At 47.8% G+C, this 23,195-nt stretch overlaps 2 protein-coding genes across 3 annotated transcripts in view; both read left to right on the top strand.

Annotated features, from left to right (window-relative positions):
• LOC119956065 (NFU1 iron-sulfur cluster scaffold homolog, mitochondrial-like) overlaps positions 1–15,830 on the top strand; it is a 46,931-nt gene extending 31,101 nt beyond the window's left edge. For both annotated transcript variants that reach the window (XM_038782895.1, XM_038782896.1), the window contains exons 4-8: positions 231–297; positions 400–508; positions 8,417–8,489; positions 11,867–12,041; positions 14,312–15,830. In XM_038782895.1, coding sequence (XP_038638823.1) covers positions 231–297; positions 400–508; positions 8,417–8,489; positions 11,867–12,041; positions 14,312–14,383 — 496 coding nt within the window. In that variant the 3' untranslated portion in view covers positions 14,384–15,830. The remainder of the gene's footprint in view (positions 1–230; positions 298–399; positions 509–8,416; positions 8,490–11,866; positions 12,042–14,311) is intronic.
• A 6,914-nt stretch (positions 15,831–22,744) lies between these two features.
• LOC119956060 (glutamine--fructose-6-phosphate aminotransferase [isomerizing] 1-like) overlaps positions 22,745–23,195 on the top strand; it is a 77,731-nt gene continuing 77,280 nt past the window's right edge. Inside the window, exon 1 of the mRNA XM_038782876.1 lies at positions 22,745–22,896. Coding sequence (XP_038638804.1) covers positions 22,890–22,896 — 7 coding nt within the window. The 5' untranslated portion in view covers positions 22,745–22,889. The remainder of the gene's footprint in view (positions 22,897–23,195) is intronic.

Genomic DNA, 23,195 nt, shown 5'->3' with positions numbered 1-23,195 from the left:
GTTGCTTAATTCTCAGCAGGCGTTTGTGCTTTGTCACAATGATTAATCTTTCCTTCCAAATAATAATGACGTGTGGCCAAAGCTGTATTTATAACCTAAGAGTTAAAATTATAACAAGATGTGTATGAAGGAGCAGAAGTGCTTTATGTAGGAAGTGTTTAATGTTGATTTGAAAAGCAAGTTGGTCCGACTTTTGGAGTAAGTACTCCTGTGATTATATTCATTTTCAGGCAGCTATTCCAAATAGAAGGGGTTAAAGGTGTGTTCTTCGGCCCTGACTTCATCACAATAACAAAGGTGAGCATTGCCACTGACCCTCATTATTATATTTTCCCTGTTATTTGAAATACAAACAATGTGCCGAGGATTAATTTAAATAAAAGCATTAAACTTTCACAGGACAGTGAAGCGGAATGGAGCACCCTCACTTCTCAAGTTTCTGCAGTCCTCGTGGATTTCTTTGCTAGTGGCCTTCCATTAGTGACAGATGCGCTGCAGTCTGATTCTGGTAAGGATTTGCCTTTGTGCTTGACGGAAGCTTAGATTAGAACTGAGAGCCATTATATATGCAGAGATGATTAGTGCAGCGACGCGCTGGTTCAGCCTAAACCTTCTATTCCAGCTATGTGACCACAATAATTAGATGAATTAAATGGGTCCAAATTGTGAAACCCGTCGGAGATTCGCCGGCAAGGGCAGCCAGAGAGTGGTCGGACTGTGGAATTCGCTACCACAGAAAGCAGCTAGATATAGCTCTTGGGGCAAAGGGGATCAAAAGTATATTGGGGGGGGGGGGGGGGGGGGGGGGGGGGGGCGCCGGACCAGGCTGTTGATTTGGATGATCAGCGGTGGAGCAGGCTCAAAGGGCTGAATGGCCTCCTCCTGCTCCTATTTTGTAGGTTTCTATGTAGTTTGTCTGTCTTAATTGGTGGTTACAAGGAGACCGCTTTCGCATTTTGAATTGGAATGGATTTGTTTATTGTCACGTGTACGAGGTACAGTGAAAAGTATTTTTCTGCAAGCAGCTCAACAGATCATTCAGTACATGGGAAGAAAAGGGAATTAAACAGAATTCAAGAAAATACATGAGAATACATAATAGGGCAACACAACATATACAATGTAACTACATAAGCATTGGCGTAACTACATAAGCATTTGGTCATCCTTGTTGCTTTATTTTTCCATTCCTTCCTCAATAACGATAATCTTTATTAGTGTCACAAGTAGGCTGCAATGAAGTTGCTGTGAAAAGCCACTAGTCGCCACATTCCGGCTCCTGTTCGGGTACACGGAGGGAGAATTCAGAATGTCCAATTCACCTCACAAGCACGTCTTTCGGGACTGGTGGGAGGAAACCGGAGCACCCACGCAGACTCGGGGAGAACATGCAGACTCCACACAGACAGTGACCCAAGCCGGGAATCGAACAGTAGACCCTGGTGCTGTGAAGCAACAGTGCTAACTACTGTATTGCCCATAACCTCCAAATCTTTTCCTTACCAGCAATCTCTTTTTTTAAATTAAATTTACAGTATCCAATTCATTTTTTCCAATTAAGGGGCAATATAGCATGTTCAATCCAGTTAGCCTGCACATCTTTTGGATTGTGGGGGCGAAACCCAAGCAAACACGGGGCGAATGTGCAAACTCCACACGGATAGCTACCCAGAGCCGGGATCAAACCTGGGACTCGGCGTCGTGAGACTGCAGTGCTAACCCACTGTGCCACCGTGCTGCCCTTACCAGCAGTCTCTTGACACTATTGTGCATCCTGCAGCTCAACCTGTGAGCGCTGGACCATGGAAAGTTCCAGTTCCTGTCAAATGCCATTCAGGAGCATGCATCACATGAGGTGAAGAGTGACTGGTTTGCATTACCTTTTCCTAACTGGATACTATTGTACATCCAGCAGCCTGTGTGAAATTTACTAAATTCAGAAATCTATTGAAATGAGAAAAAAAAATGCTGGTATCGCTCAGCAAGTCAGTCAGGCAAGCAACATTTGTGGAGAGAGGTAGGTAGCATTGATGTTGCAGGTTGGAAACGCTGGATTCTAATGAACAGCAGCCCTGCACATTTACTGGTGAGAGGAGTGGTGTTGAATGATTGACATACAAAGACATTTTTGGACAGTTTTTCCATATTAACTCTTCAGTTCATACTGGACTATTATCACCTCACTTTTGGCTCTTTTAGAATCTAGCCACGTTATTGGCAGAAAGCCTTCCAATCGCATTATTGTTACTTTGTTCTCTTATGCCTGCAATTGGATTTAACTTGATGACTTCGGGTGGAATCTTGTGAATTTGGTGACAGGGGGCAGTCAATCAGGTGGGAGGGTGGTCACCTTCCCACCGCCACCTTGATTAAGACTACCTTGCCCCGCTGTCAGTCAAAGCCCTTAAATAGGCGATTAAGCGGACAAGAGTTCACCATGTAGGAAGCATGACTGGCAAAGCCTAACAGCCCCGCCCCCCCCCTATTTCCGCCATCACTCACCTGTGCCTGGGTCCTTCAGCAATCTGAATCTTTGCGCGCATGTTCTACCGGTAACAGCCACCACCTCCCCGGGTGCCACTGCTGAGTACAGAAAAGCTGCCAAGCTCTGATGGCCCGGCAGCTCTGATGGCCCGGCAGCTCTGATGGCCCGGCAGCTCTGATGGCCCGGCAGCTCTGATGGCCCGGCAGCTCTGATGGCCCGGCAGCTCTGATGGCCCGGCAGCTCTGATGGCCCGGCAGCTCTGATGGCCCGGCAGCTCTGATGGCCCGGCAGCTCTGATGGCCCGGAAGCTCTGATGGCCCGGAAGCTCTGATGGCCCGGAAGCTCTGATGGCCCGGAGGCTCTGATGGCCCGGAAGCTCTGATGGCTCGGCAGCTCTTCTTCCTGGGGGAAAGGCCCACTGCCGGCCCGCCATGATGAATGGGGCAGGGTGCGGGCGGCCTTCCAGAGAAGGGGCAACGTGGAAGTCTCAACAGCTCTCCAGGGAGCCTCCTTGCTTCCACATGATTCCACCCATAACACAATGATATCAACACATTTACAAAGTGCCATTTGAAGTCGGCACATCTCTGTACTCTGACTTTCCCTTTTTTTTGAAAATAATTTTTATTCAAATTTTCACAAAATATCAATAACAAAATAAAAACCAAGAAAAGAAAGAACAAACCCCCCCCCCCCCCCCCCCCCCCCCCCCCCGTATACAAAAACGAAGAAATAAATTAACGCCCGTCATTAGCAATGAACAAATATACACGTCCATTCAATTCCCTTCCACCTCACCCAGGCTCGCAAACTTCCCATCTACAAACAGGTCCCCCAACCTCCTAATACTTGCCCTGTGCCCACTCAGGAACCCGCCGTCAATTCTTCCTGGGACAAACTGGTGGTTCCCCCGTATCGGGGACCCCATCGAGGCCCCCACCTCCCCCCTGTGCCGTCTCCATTGCCTACAAATTTTGAGGGTAGCCGTCACCACCGGGCTCGTGGTATACCTCGTTGAAGGGAGCGGCAGCGGCGCCGTTACCAGCGCCTCCAGGCACGTGCCCACACAGGACACCATCTCCGTCCTCTTCCATGCTGCCCCTTCCCCGTCCATCACCCACGTACGCACCATCGCTGCGTTGGCAGCCCAATAATACCCACAGAGGTTGGGCAGCGCCAGCCCCCCCTATCCCTGCCCCACTCCAAGAACACCCTTCTCACCCTCGGGGTCCCATGCGCCCATACAGACCCCGTAATGCTCCTGTTAACCCGCCTGAAAAAGGCCTTCGGGATAAGGATGGGGAGGCACTGGAACAGGAACAAAAATCTCGGAAGCACCATCATCTTGACTGATTGCACCCTACCCGCCAGAGACAGTGGCAGCATGTCCCACCTCTTAAACTCCTCCTCCATTTGCTCCACCAGCCTTGAGGTTAAGGTTATGCAAGGCCCCCCCCAGCTCTGGCCACCTGGACCCCCAAGTACCTGAAGCTCCTCTCCGCCCTTTTTAGTGGGAGCCTACCAATCCCCCCCCTCCTGGTCCCCCGGGTGTACAACGAATAGCTCGCTCTTCCCCAAGTTGAGCTTGTACCCTGAGAAATCCCCAAATTCCCTGAGAATCCTCATCACCTCCAGCATTCCCCCCACCGGGTCCGCCACATACAACAATAGGTCATCCGCATAGAGCGACACTCGGTGTTCCTCCCCACCTCGCAACAGCCCCCTCCAATTCCTCGACTCCCTCAGCGCCATGGCCAGGGGTTCAATGGCAGCACCGTGTTAAACCCCCCCCCCCCCCCCCCCCCCCCCCGCCATTTTCAGGCCCCCCGCCTCCAAATCTGGAATCCGGCCCAACATGCGCCGCATGAAACCCGCATTGTCCCAATTCGGGGCGTATACATTGACCAGCACCACCCGCTCCCCCTGCAGCTTACCGCTTACCATCACATACCTCCCGCCGCTGTCTGCCACAACATTCGACGCCTGAAACGACACCCTCTTCCCTACCAGGATTGCCCCCCCCCCCCCCGATTTTTTGCATCCAGCCCCGAATGAAACACCTGGCCTACCCATCCCTTCCTAAATCTAACCTGATCTGCCACCTTCAGATGCGTCTCCTGAAGCATGGCCACATCCGCCTTCAGCCCCTTCAGGTGCGCAAACACGCGGGCCTGTTTGATCGGCCCATTCAGTCCCCTCACTTTCCAGGTTATCAGCTGGATCAGGGGGCTACCTACCCCCTCCCCCGCCGACTAGCCATTACCCTTCCTCAGCCCGCCACGTGCCCGCGCCCCCCCGCTCAGCCATTCCCCACGGCGGCAGACCCCCATCCCGACCCCCTCTACATGCTCCAGCTCCTTCTTGGCCATTCCAGCAGCAACCCGGTTGACCCTCCCCCCACCCCCAGCTAGGACCCCCCTAGCTGCGTTGCTCCCTCCATTGCACTCCCGCAAGTCAGCTGACTCCTGCTGACCCCGCGCTTTTCACCTGCCCGACCCCACCTCCTCTACAGCAGCGCCCTTTACCGGCCCAGTCCCCTCGCCGGGCCCCAACCCCCCCTTTACACCATCAGCCCCCCACACTGCAGGTCTACCCCCCTCCTCGAGCCCATCCAACAAACCCAAGCAGAAAACAGTGCCCCACCCGCCCTGAAAACAACAAAGAACCAACATTAAACAGAGAACCCCCAAAATATAACACAGTTACATGCAGGCCCCCGCACTCAGCCCTCAGTTTGAGTCCAACTTCTCGGCCTGCACAAAGGCCCACGCCTCCTCCGGGGACTCAAAGTACAAGTGCCGGTCCCTGTAGGTAACCCACAAACGCACCGGCTGCAGCATGCCAAACTTCACTCCCTGTGCAGCACCGCCTTCGTCCGATTGTACCCGGCCCTCTTCTTTGCCACCTCCGCACTCCAGTCCTGGTAGATCCGCACCACCGCATTCTCCCACCTGCTGCTCCGCTCCTTCTTGGCCCACCTGAGCACGCACTCCTGGTCAGCAAACCGGTGGAACCACACCAGCACCGCCCGTGGCGGCTCATTCGGCTTGGGTCTTCTTGCCAATATTCCATGGGCCCCCTCCAGCTCCAGCAGCCCCTGAAAAGACCCAGCTCCCATCAGCGAATTTAATATGATGGCCACATAGACCCCCATGCCTGACCCCTCCAGCCCTTCCGGAAGGCCCAGGATCCGCAGATATTTCCGCCTCGACCGGTTCTCCATCTCCTCGAACCTCTCCTGCCATTTTTTTTATGGAGTGCCTCGTGCACCTCCACCTTCACCGTGAGGCCTAAGATCTCGTCCTCTCTTTCGGAGGCCTTTTGTTGGCTCTCTCGGATCGCCACCCCCTGGGCCGTCTGGGTCTCCAGCAGCTTGTCAATTGAAGCCTTCAGCGGCTGCAGCAGCTCCGCTTTAAGCTCCCTGAAGCAGCGCTGGAGAGTCTCCTGCTGCTCCTGCGCTCCATGCCTCCTGGTCTCTGCCCGCCGCCATCTTGTGCTTCTTCCCTCGCTTCTGCTTTGGCGCTGCAACCACTTTCTTACTCGCCCCACTCCTGGTCCAGGCCATATACCGCTGGGGCCATATACCACTGGGGAAATGTTGCTGGCTCCTTCCCACGCCGGGAAACGTCGAACAAGTACCGCTGGGAGCCCTAATAAGAGCCCAAAAGTCCGTTCCTGGCGGGAGCTGCCGAATGTGCAGTTTAGCTCCGCATAGCCACAACCGGAAGTCCACTCTGACTTTCCCTTAATAACATCCTCCTGTGTTTGCATGGTCCTGATTCTTTTACCACTTATGCCTGACTAATTATTCCAAACATTTGCTTAGGGTCAGTTTTTCTTTACTTCTCTCCATGTTCTCCAGTGCATATTGATGCTTTTTTGTTGCGTCCTTAGCAGAACTAACCATGGTCAAGAAAGAAAGAGAAGCATGTATTTATATTGTGCTTTTTGCATCCTGAGAACATGCCCAAGCTCTTAGCCAACGAACTACATTTTTAAAAAAAAGCAAAGTCTTAGTTGTAGTGAAACATGCCGTAGCAGGGTTCCCTAGAGCAGTGTTTTTCAAACTTTTTTTCCGGGGATCCATTTTTACCAACCGACCAAGCTTCAGGACCCAACCCGGCCGACCTTCGCGACCCACGCCGGCCGGCCTTTGCTACGCACGGCAGCTGATCGTGGCCCACGCCGGCAGACTTGCGCGACCCACCATTTTCTCTTGCCTTTTTTGCTGCTGACAAAAATGGAGGAAATGGTTTTGGGTCCCTTTGACTCGTACACGCTCCTCCAATGGAACCTGTTGGACGAAAGTGAAGCTTTCCGGTGTCGGAAAGTATGGAGTCTCCATCTGTCCAAAGTTCTGCATAACTTTATGATCTAAACTCCCCCCTCCCACCCCCCCAAACTTGTTTAAAAAAAAAACTAAATGAATATAATAAATTAAAAAAATAAAAATAAAATAAATGAATAAAATAAAATAAATAAACCCCCCCCCCCCCGAACTTGTAAAAAAAAAAGGCTGCGACCATATAAAAAATAATGCGGCCACACTGCGCATACGCACCGATGATCGGGCACACATGCGCAGGGCAGCCGCATTTTTTTTTACATGTTCACGGCCATTTTGAAGGCCACTTGCAGCTGGCGTTATTAAAAGCCGGCTGTTGCGTGCGGATTTACGAAATCAGGAGCGCCGCGACAGACTGCTCCACGACCCTCCCGACACCCACCCGCGGGTCGCGCCCCCGACTTTGACAATGTCTGCCCTAGAGAATCTCTAAAGTAAGCTACCAGATAACCTGTTTGAGCGATGTTAACGGAGGGCTAAATATTGGTGAAGATGCTGGGGGAGCTCCTCTACTCTTTGTGAGAGTTGTCCATCTTGGAGAGGTCCATTTAACATACCATCCAAAAGATGGCACTTCGGCAGTGTGGCACTCCCTCAGTATTGCAATGACATGCCATGATTCCGAAGTGGGGCCCCAAACTCTCAACTGCTGACTGGGAATCATTCAAGTGCGACCACTGAGCCAAGGTTACTTACTCCAGATATGATCAGGCCAGTATAGAACATACAGTGCAGAAGGAGGCCATTCGGCCCATCAAGTCTGCACCAACCCACTTAAGCCCTCACTTCCACCCTATCCCCGTCACCCAATAACCTCCCCTAACCTTTTAGGTTACATTTTGGTAAAACTAAACCAATTGCTGTAATTATAGTACTGCAGCTGGCAATCTCCTCGATCCCTGCCCCTCCAGAAGTGACCTTTTAGAATCCCATTCTTAATCATTCAACATGGCATTTAATTTTTCTCTTTTTGAGGCAGCTGTTTAACATTGTCCATAAAATCATGATCTTTACTTTCATTTGAGTTAATTCAGCCTTGACTCAGGGCGTGACAATGGTGTATAGCGCAGAAGGAGGTCATTCAACACATTGCGGTTTAGCTGGTCTTTGAAAGAACTATCCATCCATTAGCCCCACTCCCTGCGCCCCAGCCCTGAAAAATGTCCCTTTTCAATCATATATCTAATGCCATTTTTGAAAATTACTGTTACCATCTTTTCACACAGTGTGGGGCAGCACAACGGCACAGTGGTTAGCACTGCAGCCTCACGGCGCAGTGGGGGTGAGATCCACGCAGACGCTGGGAGAATGTACAAACTCCACACGGGGTCAAACCTGGGACCCCGGTGCTGTGAGGCAGCAGTGCTAATCACTGCGTCACTGTTCCACCCTCAATGTTATCTATTCTAATGCAATTTTACTCCGAATGGTCAAGGTCAACACCTTGCAGAGATACTTGTCAAACAAATTGATTTTGAGTTGTTGCTGGAGGTAAATTTTTAGTTACTTTGCAATTTTTAAGTATGAGTTGGGGGATGGAGAGTTATACCATCTGTACAGCACTTAATTGTGTTTTAATCATTTAGCCCCTTCAGAGGAAAGCGATGAGGACGATGAAGTGGTTGCAATGATTAAGGAACTGCTGGATACAAGAATAAGGTATTTGATAACTTGCATGTAATTTTTCTTGGGATGTGGTTGGGGCAGCATCTATTGTCCATCCCCAGTTGCGCTCAGAAGGTAGTGGTGGACCCCCTTGAACAACTGTGAGTATAGCACAGCCACCATGATGTTAGATAAGGAATCCTGGAATATTGATCCATTGACAAATGAATGATTGATTATATGTGTGCAAGTTGTTAATTGTATATTTAGGCAGGGCTATCTGGGAATCCTCTTGGTGCCCCAATAAGAGGGGTTTGGAGGGCTTACTTGTAAATCTGTTCCATGTATAAATTAATGTTTATTAAAGTGTGCAAAGATCGGCTCCAGTTAAATGCTTTACCATCTGGCATTCTGAAATATACAAGTCACAATGGAGTGTGACAAGGAGGGGCGCTTAGAGTTGTTCACAGGGCATTTCTGCTGAGCCTTCTTGGTGTTGGAAGGTGCAGTGTTGCAAGTTCTGTCAACATGATCTTGGTGAGTTACCGTGTTGCATCCAGCAAGAACGCAGGAACAGGAGTCATTCAGCCTCTCGAGGCTGCCACAGCACTCGGTGGGATCCCAGCTGCTCTGTATCTTAAACCTCAGCACGTCTCAGCTCCATGTCCCTTTGCCAACAAAAGTCGACAGAGTCAGATTTAAAGTTGTAACTTGAGCTAGCGTCTCCTGTTTTTTGTGGGTGAGCGTTTCACAGTCGTACCACTTTGTGCGGGAAGAAGGGTTTTGGAACTTCTCTCCTCCTGGCCCTGATCCGACTTGTAAGGTCAGGTCCCTTTGTCGTCCCCCCCAAAAGAAAAAAAACGGTTCTCTCTATCTACCCTATTATTCCTTTTAAAATCATAAAAGCCCTAATCAAATCACCCCTTAACCATCTGCATTCCCTGGAATAAATCTCCTCATAAATTAACTCTTGGAGCCCTGATACTGTACTGGCCCTCTGCCCCACACTCCTTAAAAGGTCAGTATATCCTTTCTAACGTGTAGTCCTTAAAACTGTACAGAGTACTCCAGATGTAATCTAACCAGGGCATTGTGTAGCGGTAACAAAAATTCTTCCCCTACTACCGCCTTTATTTTTCAAACCTCGAGATACAAAGCCTCACATTTTATCAGCTTTTTTGGATTTTTTTTTTGTACCTGGTCACTCCATTTTATTAACCTACGTACATTCACCCCTCTCCTCTTCTTTGACCACCACAGTTTCTAGCTTTTCTACCATTTAAAAATATTTGGATATATTATTTTTGATCCCAAAATCGATAACTTCACCTGTGTTAAAATCCAGCTGTACACTCAATCAATAAATATCTTTTTGGTAGTTTAATACTCCAACTGCTACTATTTACTATGCCATCAATCTTTGTGTCATCAGCAACCGTGGAACTACGACTTTCTGTTGTATCTCGATGAGTAATTGAGGCCCCATCACAGATCTTTGTACAAAGGAGTGGGACCAACTGGATTGCTCCATGGAGAGTCCGCATGGACTCCATAGGCTCAGTGGCCTCATTATGTGCCATAAGTGACTCATATGACTCTGCTCTATCCCTATTATTCCTACTGACTATCATCAGCTGCCTATAACCAACCAGGTCAATAATTTATCTTAAATGGAACCTTATCAGATACCTTCTGGAAGTCCAGTCCACTTAGAACTTAGAACAGTACAGCACAGAACAGGCCCTTCGGCCCTCAACGTTGTGCCGAGCAATGATCACCCTACTCAAACCCACGTATCCACCCTATACCCGTAACCCAATAACCCCCCCCCCTTAACCTTACTTTTAGGACACTACGGGCAATTTAGCATGGCCAATCCACCTAACACGCACATCTTTGGACTGTGGGAGGAAACCGGAGCACCCGGAGGAAACCCACGCACACACGGGGAGGACGTGCAGACTCCGCACAGACAGTGACCCAGCCGGGAATCGAACCTGGGACCCTGGAGCTGTGAAGCATTTATGCTAACCACCATGCTACCATGCTGCCCCCTAATTGCCAACTTGATTGGCACCCCTTCCAAAAATATTCACCATCTCCACCATCGACAAACAGTGGCAGCCGTGTGTACCATCTACAAGATGCACTGTAGGAACTCATCAAGTCTCCTTCAGCAGCACCTTCCAAACCCACGACCACTACCATCTAGCAGGACCACGGCTCAGATCCATGGAAACACTACCAAGCTCCCCTCCAAGTCACTTACCACCCTGACTTGGAAATATATTGGACGGCCCTTAATTGTCGCTCGGTCAAATTCCTGGAATTCCCTCCCTAATAGCACAGTGAGTGTACCTACATCACATGGACTGCATCGGTTCAAAAAGGCACCACCCTCTCAAGGGTAGATAGGGATGGGCAACAAACACCCATATCCCGTAAAAATGAATTTAAAAAAAGATTAACTACGTTCCCTGTCTACTACTGGCTCAAAACTATTAGGTATGTTTTCCGTGAAGTACGCTTTACAAATTTATGTTGACTCATGATACAATGATAATGGCGTTGTTAACTAATTAACCAATCAATATCCGTCAGTTAGTCTCCATCAGATACAATAATTATGCAGGGAAAGCCCCATTGATGGAGAGCTTTGAAAACAACGGGTCCAAAGTCACTTCATTTTCTTCCCAAGCATTGGCACATTGCCCTACCTCAACATACCCATATAGTATGTGCCAAATACTATTGATAGATCTTATTACCTGTGTATGACTGTGGGGCTATTGATTTACTATGAGGCAGCCCTCTTAAATTGAGCACCAATCTCAGATGTTTCTAAGGAGGACTTTGGAGCATCGAGTAGCCTGAGGTAGCATTAAGAATTCACTGCTAATTGTGGGACTGGAAGCAGATGAGGAGGGGGGTTTGAGGAGGGGGGGTGTGGGGGGAGGGGATCAATTTTACTGGCAGTATTATGCAAGGTGGCAATATTTTAATAGGTATTTCCTATCCAAAAAACTGAGTATAGGCAAAAGAGAAAGTAAAATAAAGAAGGTAGGAGGTAAGAAAGCAGATAGTGATACTAGAGGAAAGAAAAAGTAAATGTTTTATAGCAAACTACATTTTCATAGAGTCCTAATTATGTTTTTGCGTTTTCCATCATCAGATTGTAATGTCTCCTCAAAGAATAGGCACTTTTAGCCTCCTGTAGTTTAGTGTATGTTGCCTGAGGTAGTGTTTACTCAACGTTGCTTTTAATTTGTGTATTAAAGTAAAGGTCTAAAAACCTAAAATTTTGTTGTGTGGTTCTTTCAGCTATTTACTGGAAGGCTGACTTTCTTTGTAAACGTTACTGGCCTCTATGGAGATCATAACAACTGATGCCGATAAACAATTGAGATGCTGTTGCTTTTTCAAACTTACAGGCCAACAGTGCAAGAGGACGGAGGAGATGTCATTTTTAAGGGGTTTGAAAATGGCGTTGTGAAGCTGAAGTTGTTGGGCTCTTGCACTGGTTGTCCAAGTTCAATCATCACCTTAAAAAGTGGAATCCAAAATATGTTACAGTTTTACATTCCTGAAGTTGATGAAGTAATACAGGTACGGTATGAATATTAATAATAATCGCTTATTGTCACAAGTAGGTTTCAATGAAGTTATTGTGAAACGCCCCTAGTCGCCACATTCCGGCGCCTGTTCGGGGAGGCCGGTACGGGAATTGAACCGGCGCTGCTGGTATTGTTCTGCATTACAAGCCAGCTGTTTAGCCCACTGTGCTTTTTAAAAATGGAGGAAATTGGTTAGTACTGTAGATTGAACCGTGCTGGATTTAACATGGGCCTTGTCCAAACCATGCAGAAGTCTCCTTAAGGGGATTTAATGAAAATAGGTTTAAGTAGTCTCGGTCCATTTTTGAGGTAAGTACTCAAATTTGTTATTGCCCTGATTTGCATTAGATTGCCCATTTTATTAGAATAGCTGCTTTGGGAAATGGGCATGTAACCTCGGTGTAATTGCAAAGACTGCGCACCCCAAGATATACTGCAACTTACTTGTGCTTTCAAAAACTGGGAGACTGTGATTGCACCTTAAGCATTTTGTTTAGGGTAGAATAGAATAAGCTTTACCATGCAGCTGGTCTTGTTATTTATTGATAGTTCTTGGCAGAGGGTATTTGAAATGATGGTTGAAGCTCTTGGCCGTACAAAGCCTAGTGTCCACGTGGGGTAAAATTTGTAAAAGGCCAAAGTTTCTTAAAGGTATCGGTTAAGTCACCAGACCTCAAGTTTGATACTGGTCACTGTGACCTTTGTTTGCCTACCCAAATTTAAAGATTGAATGACTTGGTTTTCTGTGCCAACCCCTCATGCGCATTACATTCAGTAGCTTTTGGTATGTGCAATACATCTTTTGCTCATTTTGAAATTTAGCCTCGCCCTAATCTGTTCGTTCGTACTGGGTTGTCGGTTTAACTCGGGTGGCTGGACAGCTGTTTTGAGACGCCAACGGCATGGGTTCAATTCCCATACTGGCGGATGTTATCCATAAAGGCTCCGCCTCCTCAACCTTGCCCCTGGCCTGAGTTGGGTAACCCTCAGGTTACCACCCGTCTGCTCTCCCCCTCAAAGGGGAAAGCAGCCTATGGCTCTCACGGACTACGGTGATTTTCACTTTCTTTAATCACGGCTTCATCCAGTTAATGTTTGTTAGTTTCCTCCATTACCAGAATGTGGTATCTCTGCTTTTCCTCGATCACTTCCAATTGTGCTGAGTAGCTCGACTGTTCAGTTTATTTTTCTTACTGCTGCAAGCCTTTATCATTTGTATTTTCCACCCTCCCTCCCCTTCCCCTCCATTTTGTCGGTTGCCAGTACTTTTGAAGCAGAGTCACTAGTCCGGGGTAAGGTACAACTAGCGGACAGGAACAAAAAACACAGCAAAGTTTGAAGCCACACTCATCTTCCTGCCTCAGCAGCAGGACCTCCTGTCCCCCCCCCCCCCCCCCCCCCCCCCCACCCAAGACTTCGGACACATCAGTCAATCAGTCACTTAATTACACTTGCCTGCCTCAACTATATCTGTACCAGGTTGATGTGCAAACATCCCGCGCCTGCTCAACAGTCACTGCCAAAAGTGCTTTCTGAGGTCAGAGACCACTTTGGGTTCGCTGTCCGACCCTTGCTGCATCAGTCCACTGAGTCTAGGGTTCCCTGCTTGAGTCTCCTCTCCACAATCAGCACTGCTGCCTTGGAAGGTGTGTGTGTGTGTGTGTGATGCATTCTAACTATTCAGCAGTATGCCTTTGCTTTTGCATTCCTTACAATGTTTTCTTTTTATTAAGCTACCTCTATTCCTCAGCCTTAAAAATATTGCCACGTTTCCACAATCATCTACTTCCATATTCCTAATTTCACGTCATCCTCCCTTCCCAAATGGGAAGTTGAAGTTGATGCCATTCAGATCTTGGTTAACTCGTGGGGAAGACAAATTTGCACCATGCATGTGATGTAGCAGTGAATAACTTGATCATCGATGGAGAGGAAAATGTTTGTTTTAATAACCGTGACCTTTATGGAAACTTTATGGCTGAGATTTTCCCACCATTCCTGCTTGCGGGATCTTCTGGTCCTGCCAACGTTGAACCCTCCACTCCCATCGTGGGTTTCCCAACGACGGCCATGCATACAACGAGAAACTCCCCCCCCCCCCCCCCCCCCCTGACGGCAGCGTGACCAAAAGACCCCGCTGCTGTGAAACACGCAAAAAATCCCACCCAGTCTGTTCCTAGATCAAACTAGTTGATACACCAACGGTTGAGAAGCTCGTAGATCTTTTTGTTAACCTCTGCTTTGATCCTTTTCTTAATGCAGGTGCAAGATGAAGTTGATGAAGTCAACATTAAAGCATTTGAAGAATTAGAGAATAAATTAAAAGATGTCTAAATTATTTATCAGAATTTTTCCCGATCGAGGCATCTGATTGTCTCAAAACTTTCCCTCTTACGGTAGTCCGATTTGATCCCAGGCTGGGCGAGTCTCGATCAGTGTTTGTTGTACGAAACGTTGGCAGTGGCACAAATTGGTATCTCCAGTGGGCTTCCCCTCTCTGTTATTCTGCGTCTCTCCCTTAGCCCTAACCTTTTTGTGTCTAACTTTGAAATGGGAGAAGATGGACAAATTGTACCCCTGTACCAATTTGCGAGACAAATACATTTCCCTGGTCGCACTTCAATATGTGTTGTGAGGGGAATAAAGTATTTGTCATTACTTCACCCCATCCCCGATTCTAACGTGCGTCGTGTCTTATCTTAAGATCCAATGCCATCCATTGTTGTCTTACAACAAGCACCAACGCCACAGCCTTGTGAGCTGACCCCACAGTTCCATATACTTCCTGCGATGAAACTAACTTGCTCATGAATTTGGTATTATACCTGTGTGCTGTCTGCAAAATATTTGCCGTTTTCCGTCTTTGCGCTCACCCCGAACCTAACATAGCAAACACGACTGAACCGTGGAACTTAAAATATTGTGATTACCTGTCAACACGGCCCACCAGCACCCTTGGCGTGGTTATCACGTCTGGTCTCCGGTTTTCGCGACCAGAGGTGATTCCCTTAAAATGCTGGCTACCCCATCCAAAAGTAAATGTAGCAAGTATCACGTGAAATGAGTGAGCATGGACCAAGGAAGGAAGATGTTGTATAAAATGTAGTTATGCTGTCTTCTCTGTACATGTAAATTAAATATACTTTTTTGATGTATGGGCAATATATATCTATAAAAGGCTAAAGGGGAAATATGGTAAAAGAAAATTAACTATTTGCAGCGTTCTAGATAAAAGAAAACATTTGGTCACTGCACTCTTGGCATCTAAATGTCTGATATACTTTTTCGATAATACACTTAAAAGCATATAGGAAGGAGAAAACCATTAAATATATTTGTTACAGGTAATACCCTGTATTGAAAATTATTCTGCTTCTGTTGCCAAAGAAAACTTCCCGCTAAATTTCCTCCCGCAGTTCCTATCCCTTTTGTTACCTTGCTGTTAAATATTTTTCTAAGTTGTGAGTGAAACCCTTTCAGTCTCGAATTTAACAGCACTACAGCCCGCGTAAAGCCCTGCCCCTGTTTGACAACTGGACGGTTGTGCTTCAAAACAATTACTTTAACTTTGTCACATTGAAATTAAAAATGCCTTGAACTGGAGCAATCTCTCAATGTTAACAGCTCTGTTGAAGTTTTAGATTGTTCATAGTGCTAAAACTAATATTGACTGTACAGTAACTTGTATTCATATAATGTATAGTAGGGGCAAAGCTTGGACTTTAAAATTGTAAAATAGTTGTATATTATTCCCGTTGAAATAAACTTATTGCAGCTATAATGTGATTGAGTTTTATTTAAAGGTAGTACATTGGAGGGGCGATTCGCCAGCCATCTTGCGCCTGACGAAAATCCGCTATATCGGGAGAATAGCAGGAGAGGCCTGAACCATGATCTGTGCCGGTCGACGAACAGTGCGCGATGCCCATGGCTTGCTGCCCCTGACGTGATCATGTTTTGAATATGAAAAGCAGCACTAAGCTGCATTACCATATTCAAAATCAGCTTTAATTTAAGCCGATTTCTCCTAGCTCCCTCTATTCTCCCACCCGCCTGCGCACCATGAAGCCATCAGGAATCGCCTCTGGTTGCAAAAACCGGAGACCAAGCGTGATGACCACGCCGGGGGGGGGGGGGGGGGTGCTCTGAGGACAGGGTGGCCCCCGGGGTGGTCAGGTTAGTGCCAAGGGGCAGGCCCTGAAAGGGAGCAGGGAAATGAAGTAGGGGGGTTATTTGGCGACCCCCATAGCGGGGTGTCGCCCGATTGGGTGGGGGGAGGGCACTAGTGCCAGCAAGGATGGTGGTGGAGGGATGGCATTGAAGCCTTGATGAGGGTGGGGCCCTTTACTGTCACTGAGAGATCGGGGCACCCCTTAAAAGCGGCAATCCAATCTGTGAAGCTGGGCTTGCCGGCATGCCAGGCCCCACCCCTCTCAGTGCCGGAGCAAAACCTGCCCCCTTCCCAAAAAATAATTGCAAGTGGCGGTGGATTGCGATCTGGGTCGTGCTGACCCACTTAGAAATCTTTCGGAAGAATTGCGCCCATTATTTCTGCCCTTTTCAACAACTGGGGGCAGCTTCATGAACTGTTGGTTATTTTAATATTGCGTATTGTAATTCTGTGGATTGGCATCACACCCTGACTTTGATCAAAGCAATGCCATGGCCCAAGTTAGTCCAATGACCACTCAGTAGAGTCATCCCTATAACTGAATTCATTCTTAATGGGGTCTTCCCATCACATTTACAAAAGCTGCTCTATGTTTAATGCTCCCCATGCCATTTTCTTGGCATTTTGGACATAGGAGTTGAGTATCGAGTCTTGTTGCTGAGCCAGATTCTGATGGGGCAGAAATTGTCACATTGGCCAAGTGGATGAAACAGCACCAAATTAAATGATCGTAGCAGTTCTGTGTTTGGAGCAATCCTCCTGTGTAATCTGCTCGCTGAATGGCGGACGTAATTTGAACAGCGAAGACGTTGTGGTGCTCAACGTTGCAGTTCTTGACTCCAAATGAAACCGTCATGGCTTACCTCATATATACACATGTACCCATGACAGAAATCTGCAATGATCCTATTGCATTATGCCCTTGAAATTAGGTCAAATGACAAGGATAGTTCAGCCAACAGTTAAGTACCATCTGGACTGAATGGTGTTAAATTGGTTTGGAAGGAGTGAAACCAGATTTCGACTGGAACAGACTGGTTTTGATTATCCGAAGGTGTTTTGAGATAGAACCATAGAACACAGAATTGCTACGTTGCAGATGGAGGCCATTTGGCCCATCTAGTCTGCACCAATCCTCTGAAAGAGCACTCTACCTAGGCCCACTAACATCTAGAAGGACAAGGGCAGCAGACACATGGGAACACGGCCATCTTGAGGTTCCCCTCAGGCCACTCACTACTTGGAAATACACTGCCGTTCCTTCACTGTCATTGGTTCATAATCCTGGGACTTCCTGTCTAACAGCACTGTGGGTGTACCTATACCAACATGGACTGCAGAGGTTAAAAAAGGCAACTCACCATCACCTTCTCAAGGACAATTAGGCGGCACAGTGGTTGGCATTGCTGCCACGCAGTGGCAAGGACCCGGTTTCAATTCAGGCTTTGGGTAACTGGAGTTTGCACGTTCTCCCCGTGTGTGTGTGGGTTTCCTCCGGCTGCTCCAGTTTCCTCCCACAGTCCAAAGATGTGCAGGTTAGGAGGATTGACCATGCTAAATTTCCCTTAGTCTCCAAAGCGGTGAGGTGGGGTTACGGGGATAGGGTGGAGCTGTGGGGCTTAAGTAGGGTGCTCTTTCCAATAGCCAGTGCAGACTCAATGGGCCAAATGGCCTCCTTCCGCACTGTAAATTCTATAATTTGGCCTTTATCTTTTTTGATAAAAATTTAGAGTGCCCAATTCATTTTTTCCAATTAAGGGGCAATTTAGCGTAACCAACCCACCTAGCCTGCACATCTTTGGGTTGTGGGGGCGAAACCCATGCAAACACGGGGAGAATGTGAAAACTCCACACGGACAGTGACCCAGAGAAGGGATCGAACCTGGGACATCGGCACCGTGAGGCAGCAGTGCTAACCACCGTGCCACCCTCGCCAGCTCCCTTTAGAAGAGAAGGCAATTGGAGGGCTGGTTAGAAACCCATTGAGACTTTGAGCATTCTCAAGGAGAATATGACAACAGGCTGGCAATAGTGACTAAATGTATTCTTGGGAAGTTTCAACCTGACCTGCACCCACGCTCTAGCCATTAATTGGCTGACATCCATCTTTGTGACAACTGAATATATAATAGAAAGAAATAGATAAGATTTTAGACTCTGAAGGCATCAAGTGGTAAGGGGAGAGTGTAGGAATATGGCGTTGAGATAGACCAGGGATTTTCAATGTGTGGGTTGCGGGCGGGTGTCAGGAGGGTCGCGGGGCAATTGGTCAGTGAGAAGCACCCAGCCACCACTACCAGCCTGTAAACTTAGAATGGTCAGCACTACCGGCTTTTAAATGAGAACAAAATTAGGCTGCCTGCAGTCTACTGACCATAAGCGGCAGCAGTGAGCAGGTCATGCGCCCTGCACGTACACTTGACATCAAGCGCTCTGTACATATGTGCTCTTGGCACCAAAACATGGAGGAGAGCTTCTTCCATTTTCTAGATGCTCACCAGCAAGGCAAGAGGAATGTGATGATGGATCATTTTGTTACAAGGAAGAGACTGCCAAAGATACAAATAGGCAGTGAACAAAGAAAAGTACAGCACAGGAACAGGCCCTTCGGCCCTCCAAGCCTGCGCCGATCATGCTGCCCGTCTAAACTAACATCTTCCTCACTTCTGGGGTCCATATCCCTCTATTCCCATCCTATTCATGTATTTGTCAAGATGCCCCTTAAACATCACTATCGCCCCTGCTTCCACCACCTCCTCCGACAGCGAGTTCCAGGTACCCACTACCCTCTGTGTAAAACAACAAGTACCTACTGGCCAGGATCTCCCATCGGAATTTGCTAGAGAGAGCTGCTAAGGAGAGTTCAGAACAGGACAACAGTGATAGTGTTAGCTCTGTACAGAGCTCCAGGGCCTCTGGTTAACAGTCTCCAAAGAAGAAACTTAACTCGGGAACAAAGCAGCATAAGGATGATTTCTTGAGATATGGTTTTGCCAATTGTGCTAATGCAAATAAGGATGTAAAGCCCATGTGTGTTATACGTAGGGAAGTACTGGCAAATGAGAGGAGAAATTTCAGATTTTGAAAGAGAGGTGGTGAGTGAAAAATTCCATTTGAGGTCGAGACCCCAGAATCAGTTATTAACTGACAACTGACTCCAAATGAAAAGACTATGCTGCTGTACCTGACCTGTGCCCACACATTAAAACATGCTGAAGTCCATGAGGCTGTCAGAATTCTGGAGTAGCATCGCCCAGGAGTATCCAGTGCTGAGTAAAACAATCATTTTGTTGCTATCGTCCTTCATGACGACCTACATGTGTGAGGTTCGATTTTCCATTCTTACAAAAATGATAATGGCTCAAAAACTCAGACTAAAGCCTGATACATGCATTGCCCTCTCCTCCTGTGAATCTGATTGGAGTGAGATCACAATAATACAGTGCAAAAAAAGGTTTTTCTCAGATTCCCCCTGAACCTCCTGCCCCTCACCTTGAACTGGCATCCCCTCGTGACTAACCCTTCTCTGCAGCGAAAACAACCCAAGCCAATCCAACCTCTCTTCATAACTTAAATGTTTCATCGCAGCCAACATCCTGTTGAATCACCTCTGCACCCCCTCCAGTGCAATCACGTCCTTCCTATAAGGTGGCGACCAGAATTGCACACAGTATTCCAGCTGTGGCCTCACCAAAGTTCTATACAATTCCAACATGACTTCCCTGATTTTGTAATCGATGCCTCGATTGATAACGGCAAGTGTCCCATATGCCTTTTCCACCAGCCTATTAACCTGCCCTTCTTCCTTCAGAGATCTATGGTCAAAAACTCCAAAGTCCCTTTGTTCCTCGGAACTTCCCAGTGTCAGGCCATTCATTGAATATATCCTTGTCAAATTACTCCTTCCAAAATGTATCACCTCACATTTTTCAGGGTTAAATTCCATCCGCCACTTCGGCCATCCTATCGATATCTTCCTGTAACCCAAGACACTCAGCCTCACTGATAACCATCGGCCATTATTTCGTTTATATAAATGATGAAAAATAGGGGACCTAGCACTGATCCCTGTGGTACGCCACTGGGCACTGGCTTCCAGTCACTAAGCCAGCCATTTGTCATCACCCTCTGTCTCCTACAGTTAAGGCAATTTTGAATCCACCTTATCAAATTACCCTTTATCCCATGTGCATTTGCCTTCTTTTTAAGGCTCCCATGTGGGACCTTGTCAAAGGCTTTGCTGAAAGCCATATAAACTACATCAACTGCACCACCCTCATCTACACACCTGTTCACATGCTCAAAAAATTCAATCAAATTTGTTCGTCATGACCTCCCTCTGACAAAGCCACGCTGACTATTCCTGATCAAACCTTGCCTTTCCAAGTGGAGATAGATTCACCTCTTCATAATTTTCTCCAATAGTTTCCCTATCACTGATTTGAGGCTCACTGGCCTTTAGCTCCCTGACTTATCTTTGCAACCTTTCTTAAATAGTGGGACCACGTTAGCTGTTCTCCAGTCCTCTGGCACCTCCCCCGTGGCCAGAGAAGAATACGAAATGTGGGGTCAGAGTCCTTGTAATCTCCTCCCTCGCTTCCAACAGCAACCTGGGACATAGTTATACATAGTACATACAGTGCAGAAGAAGGCCATTCGGCTCATTGGGTCTGTAACGACCCACTTAAGCCCTCACTTCTACCCTATCCCTGTAACCCAATAACCCGTCCTAAACTTTTTGGTCACTAAGGGCAATTTATCATGGCAAATCCACCTAACCTGCACGTCTTTGGACTGTGGGAGGAAACCGGAGCACGCGGAGGAAACCCACACAGACACGGGGAGAACGTGGAGACTCCTCACAGACAGTGACCCAGCGGGGAATCGAACCTGGGACCCTGGTGCTGTGAAGCCACAGTGCTATCCACTTGTGCTACCGTGCTGCCCCACGGACCTGGGCTTGGAGATTTGTCCACTATTAAGCCTGCCAACCCCTCCAATGCCTCGTCACTCCCTGTGACAATTTTCTCAGGAACCTCACAGTCTATCTCCCTGAGTTCCAAATCTACCTCCTCATTCTCTTGGGTGAATGTGAAGATCGTGAGGACCAAGCATGCTCCCCTTTTGCATTAAAGGTAAGCGAACATCACATGTGTGACGAAAGTTGGCCGACGGTCTGCAGGTTGGCAAAAGTGGGTCCCGGGGAAAAAAATGATTGAATAACACTGGGAAAGAGCATCACTTATGCCAGAAAAGCAGCTTGCCGCAGCGCAGCTTTGCCATTGAAAGTTGGGAGACCCCATTCGCGGGATATACCCGGCTCACAATGCCTCTTAAGATTCAATGCAATCTCGTAATACGCTGCGATGTGAATCCCACACGTTTTAGCAAAACTGCGATTAGAGCGAGGCAGTATTCCTCACTCTAATGTGCAGATTCGTGAGGTACCTGAGGCTTTAGGATTCAATGCCTTTGCCTCGGGGACCTTGATCGAGCATCGTTCAGCACTTGTCCCCATAAACAGGGAACAGACGGAACGCACTTGTGGGGGTCTCCCAGGGGATTGGAGGCTCGCAGCTGGATTAGATTGGCTTGGATTTTGTTTATTGTCACGTGTATCGCGGTACAGTGAAAAGTATTTTTCTGCGAGCAGCTCAACAGATCAAGTACATGGAAAGAAAAGGAAATAAAAGAAAATACATAATAGGGCAACACAAGGTACACAATGTAACTACATAACACCGATATCGGATGAAGCATACAGGGGTGTAGTGTTAATGAGGCCAGTCCATAAGAGGGTCATTTAGGAGTCTGGTAACAGCGGGGAAGAAGCTGTTTTAAAGTCTGTTCGTGCGTGTTCTCAGATTTTTGTATCTCCTGCCTGTTGGGAGAAGTGCATGCCTTTTGTGCAGGGTGGTACCCAGGCACTGCTGATGCCACCTGGGTACCCGTGTAGTGCCAGCCTGACCTTATTGTGTTCGGGCAGGGGCGGGGGTGGGGAGAGGAGGTCAGGGATTGTTTAAGGGGCGTTGGAGATCAGGACGATCTCTCGCTAGAAAGGGGAGTTCTGGCGAGCGGAGCTCCCCACTGTACATTCCCATTCAGGCCCCTTATACAACGTGAGTTGCGTTGAATAGCCATGTGTTCCTCAGCACTGTGAACGCCGGGAAACACGCTAAAGGCGCCGGCTGGGACACTTTGTTCCCATTTAGGAGGACCACGCCCTATGTTTTCTTAGCCTTTATATCGGCCGATTGGAAAACAAAATGACTCATTACCCAATTGGGTGGCTTTTATTCCCCCTTCCATTTCCAATATATTTAAACCTGGTAACGAACAATGCAATATTTTTTTTCAATTTAAATATCCCAATGATTGTGCTCCGGGATTTGCACAGAGCGGTGTGCTGGCAAATTCCTGGAGGCTTCCAGGGCAAAGCCTGTGAGAATAAGAGTCAAGCAACCACAAGTTGATGATGGGAAAGGCTTGGAACCAGAGACAGAGAGTAAAGCCAGCTTGGCAAATTCGATACACGCCATCTGTGTGCGCCTGAGGAGGTGGAGCTCTGATGCGAGCCTCTTCCGCACGGACAGAATGTTGTGATAAATTGTTACAAGACGTCGCGCAGCAACACCGGTGGCAAAAGGTGTTTGAACGTTCGAAAAAAGAATGTGCGGTGAGTATCAGCTGGGGCGGGGGAAATAGCCTGCAGCTCCCTGGGACAGGAGCCTGGGCTTCCTCTGCCTGGAGGAGCAGCTAACCCCTGGGTGGGGAAGGGAAGGGAGGCACAGCCTGCCCCCTTTCAAGGGCATTTGCACTTTAATAATCAAACTGCTACAGTCTGGGGCGGCGATTACAATGTTGCTTTCGACACATCTTGAAGAGTGAATGCAGATAGAAGTTGCTTTTAATTAAATCCTGATCATCTCTCTCTCCCCCTCCCCCCTCCCTTCCTTTGGCCTGCTTTGAATTCCG

This window comes from Scyliorhinus canicula, chromosome 22 (genome assembly GCF_902713615.1).
Source record: "Scyliorhinus canicula chromosome 22, sScyCan1.1, whole genome shotgun sequence".
NCBI lineage: Eukaryota > Metazoa > Chordata > Chondrichthyes > Carcharhiniformes > Scyliorhinidae > Scyliorhinus > Scyliorhinus canicula.
Note: the sequence above shows the minus strand (reverse complement) of the source record. Positions and strands in the feature narration are given on the sequence as shown.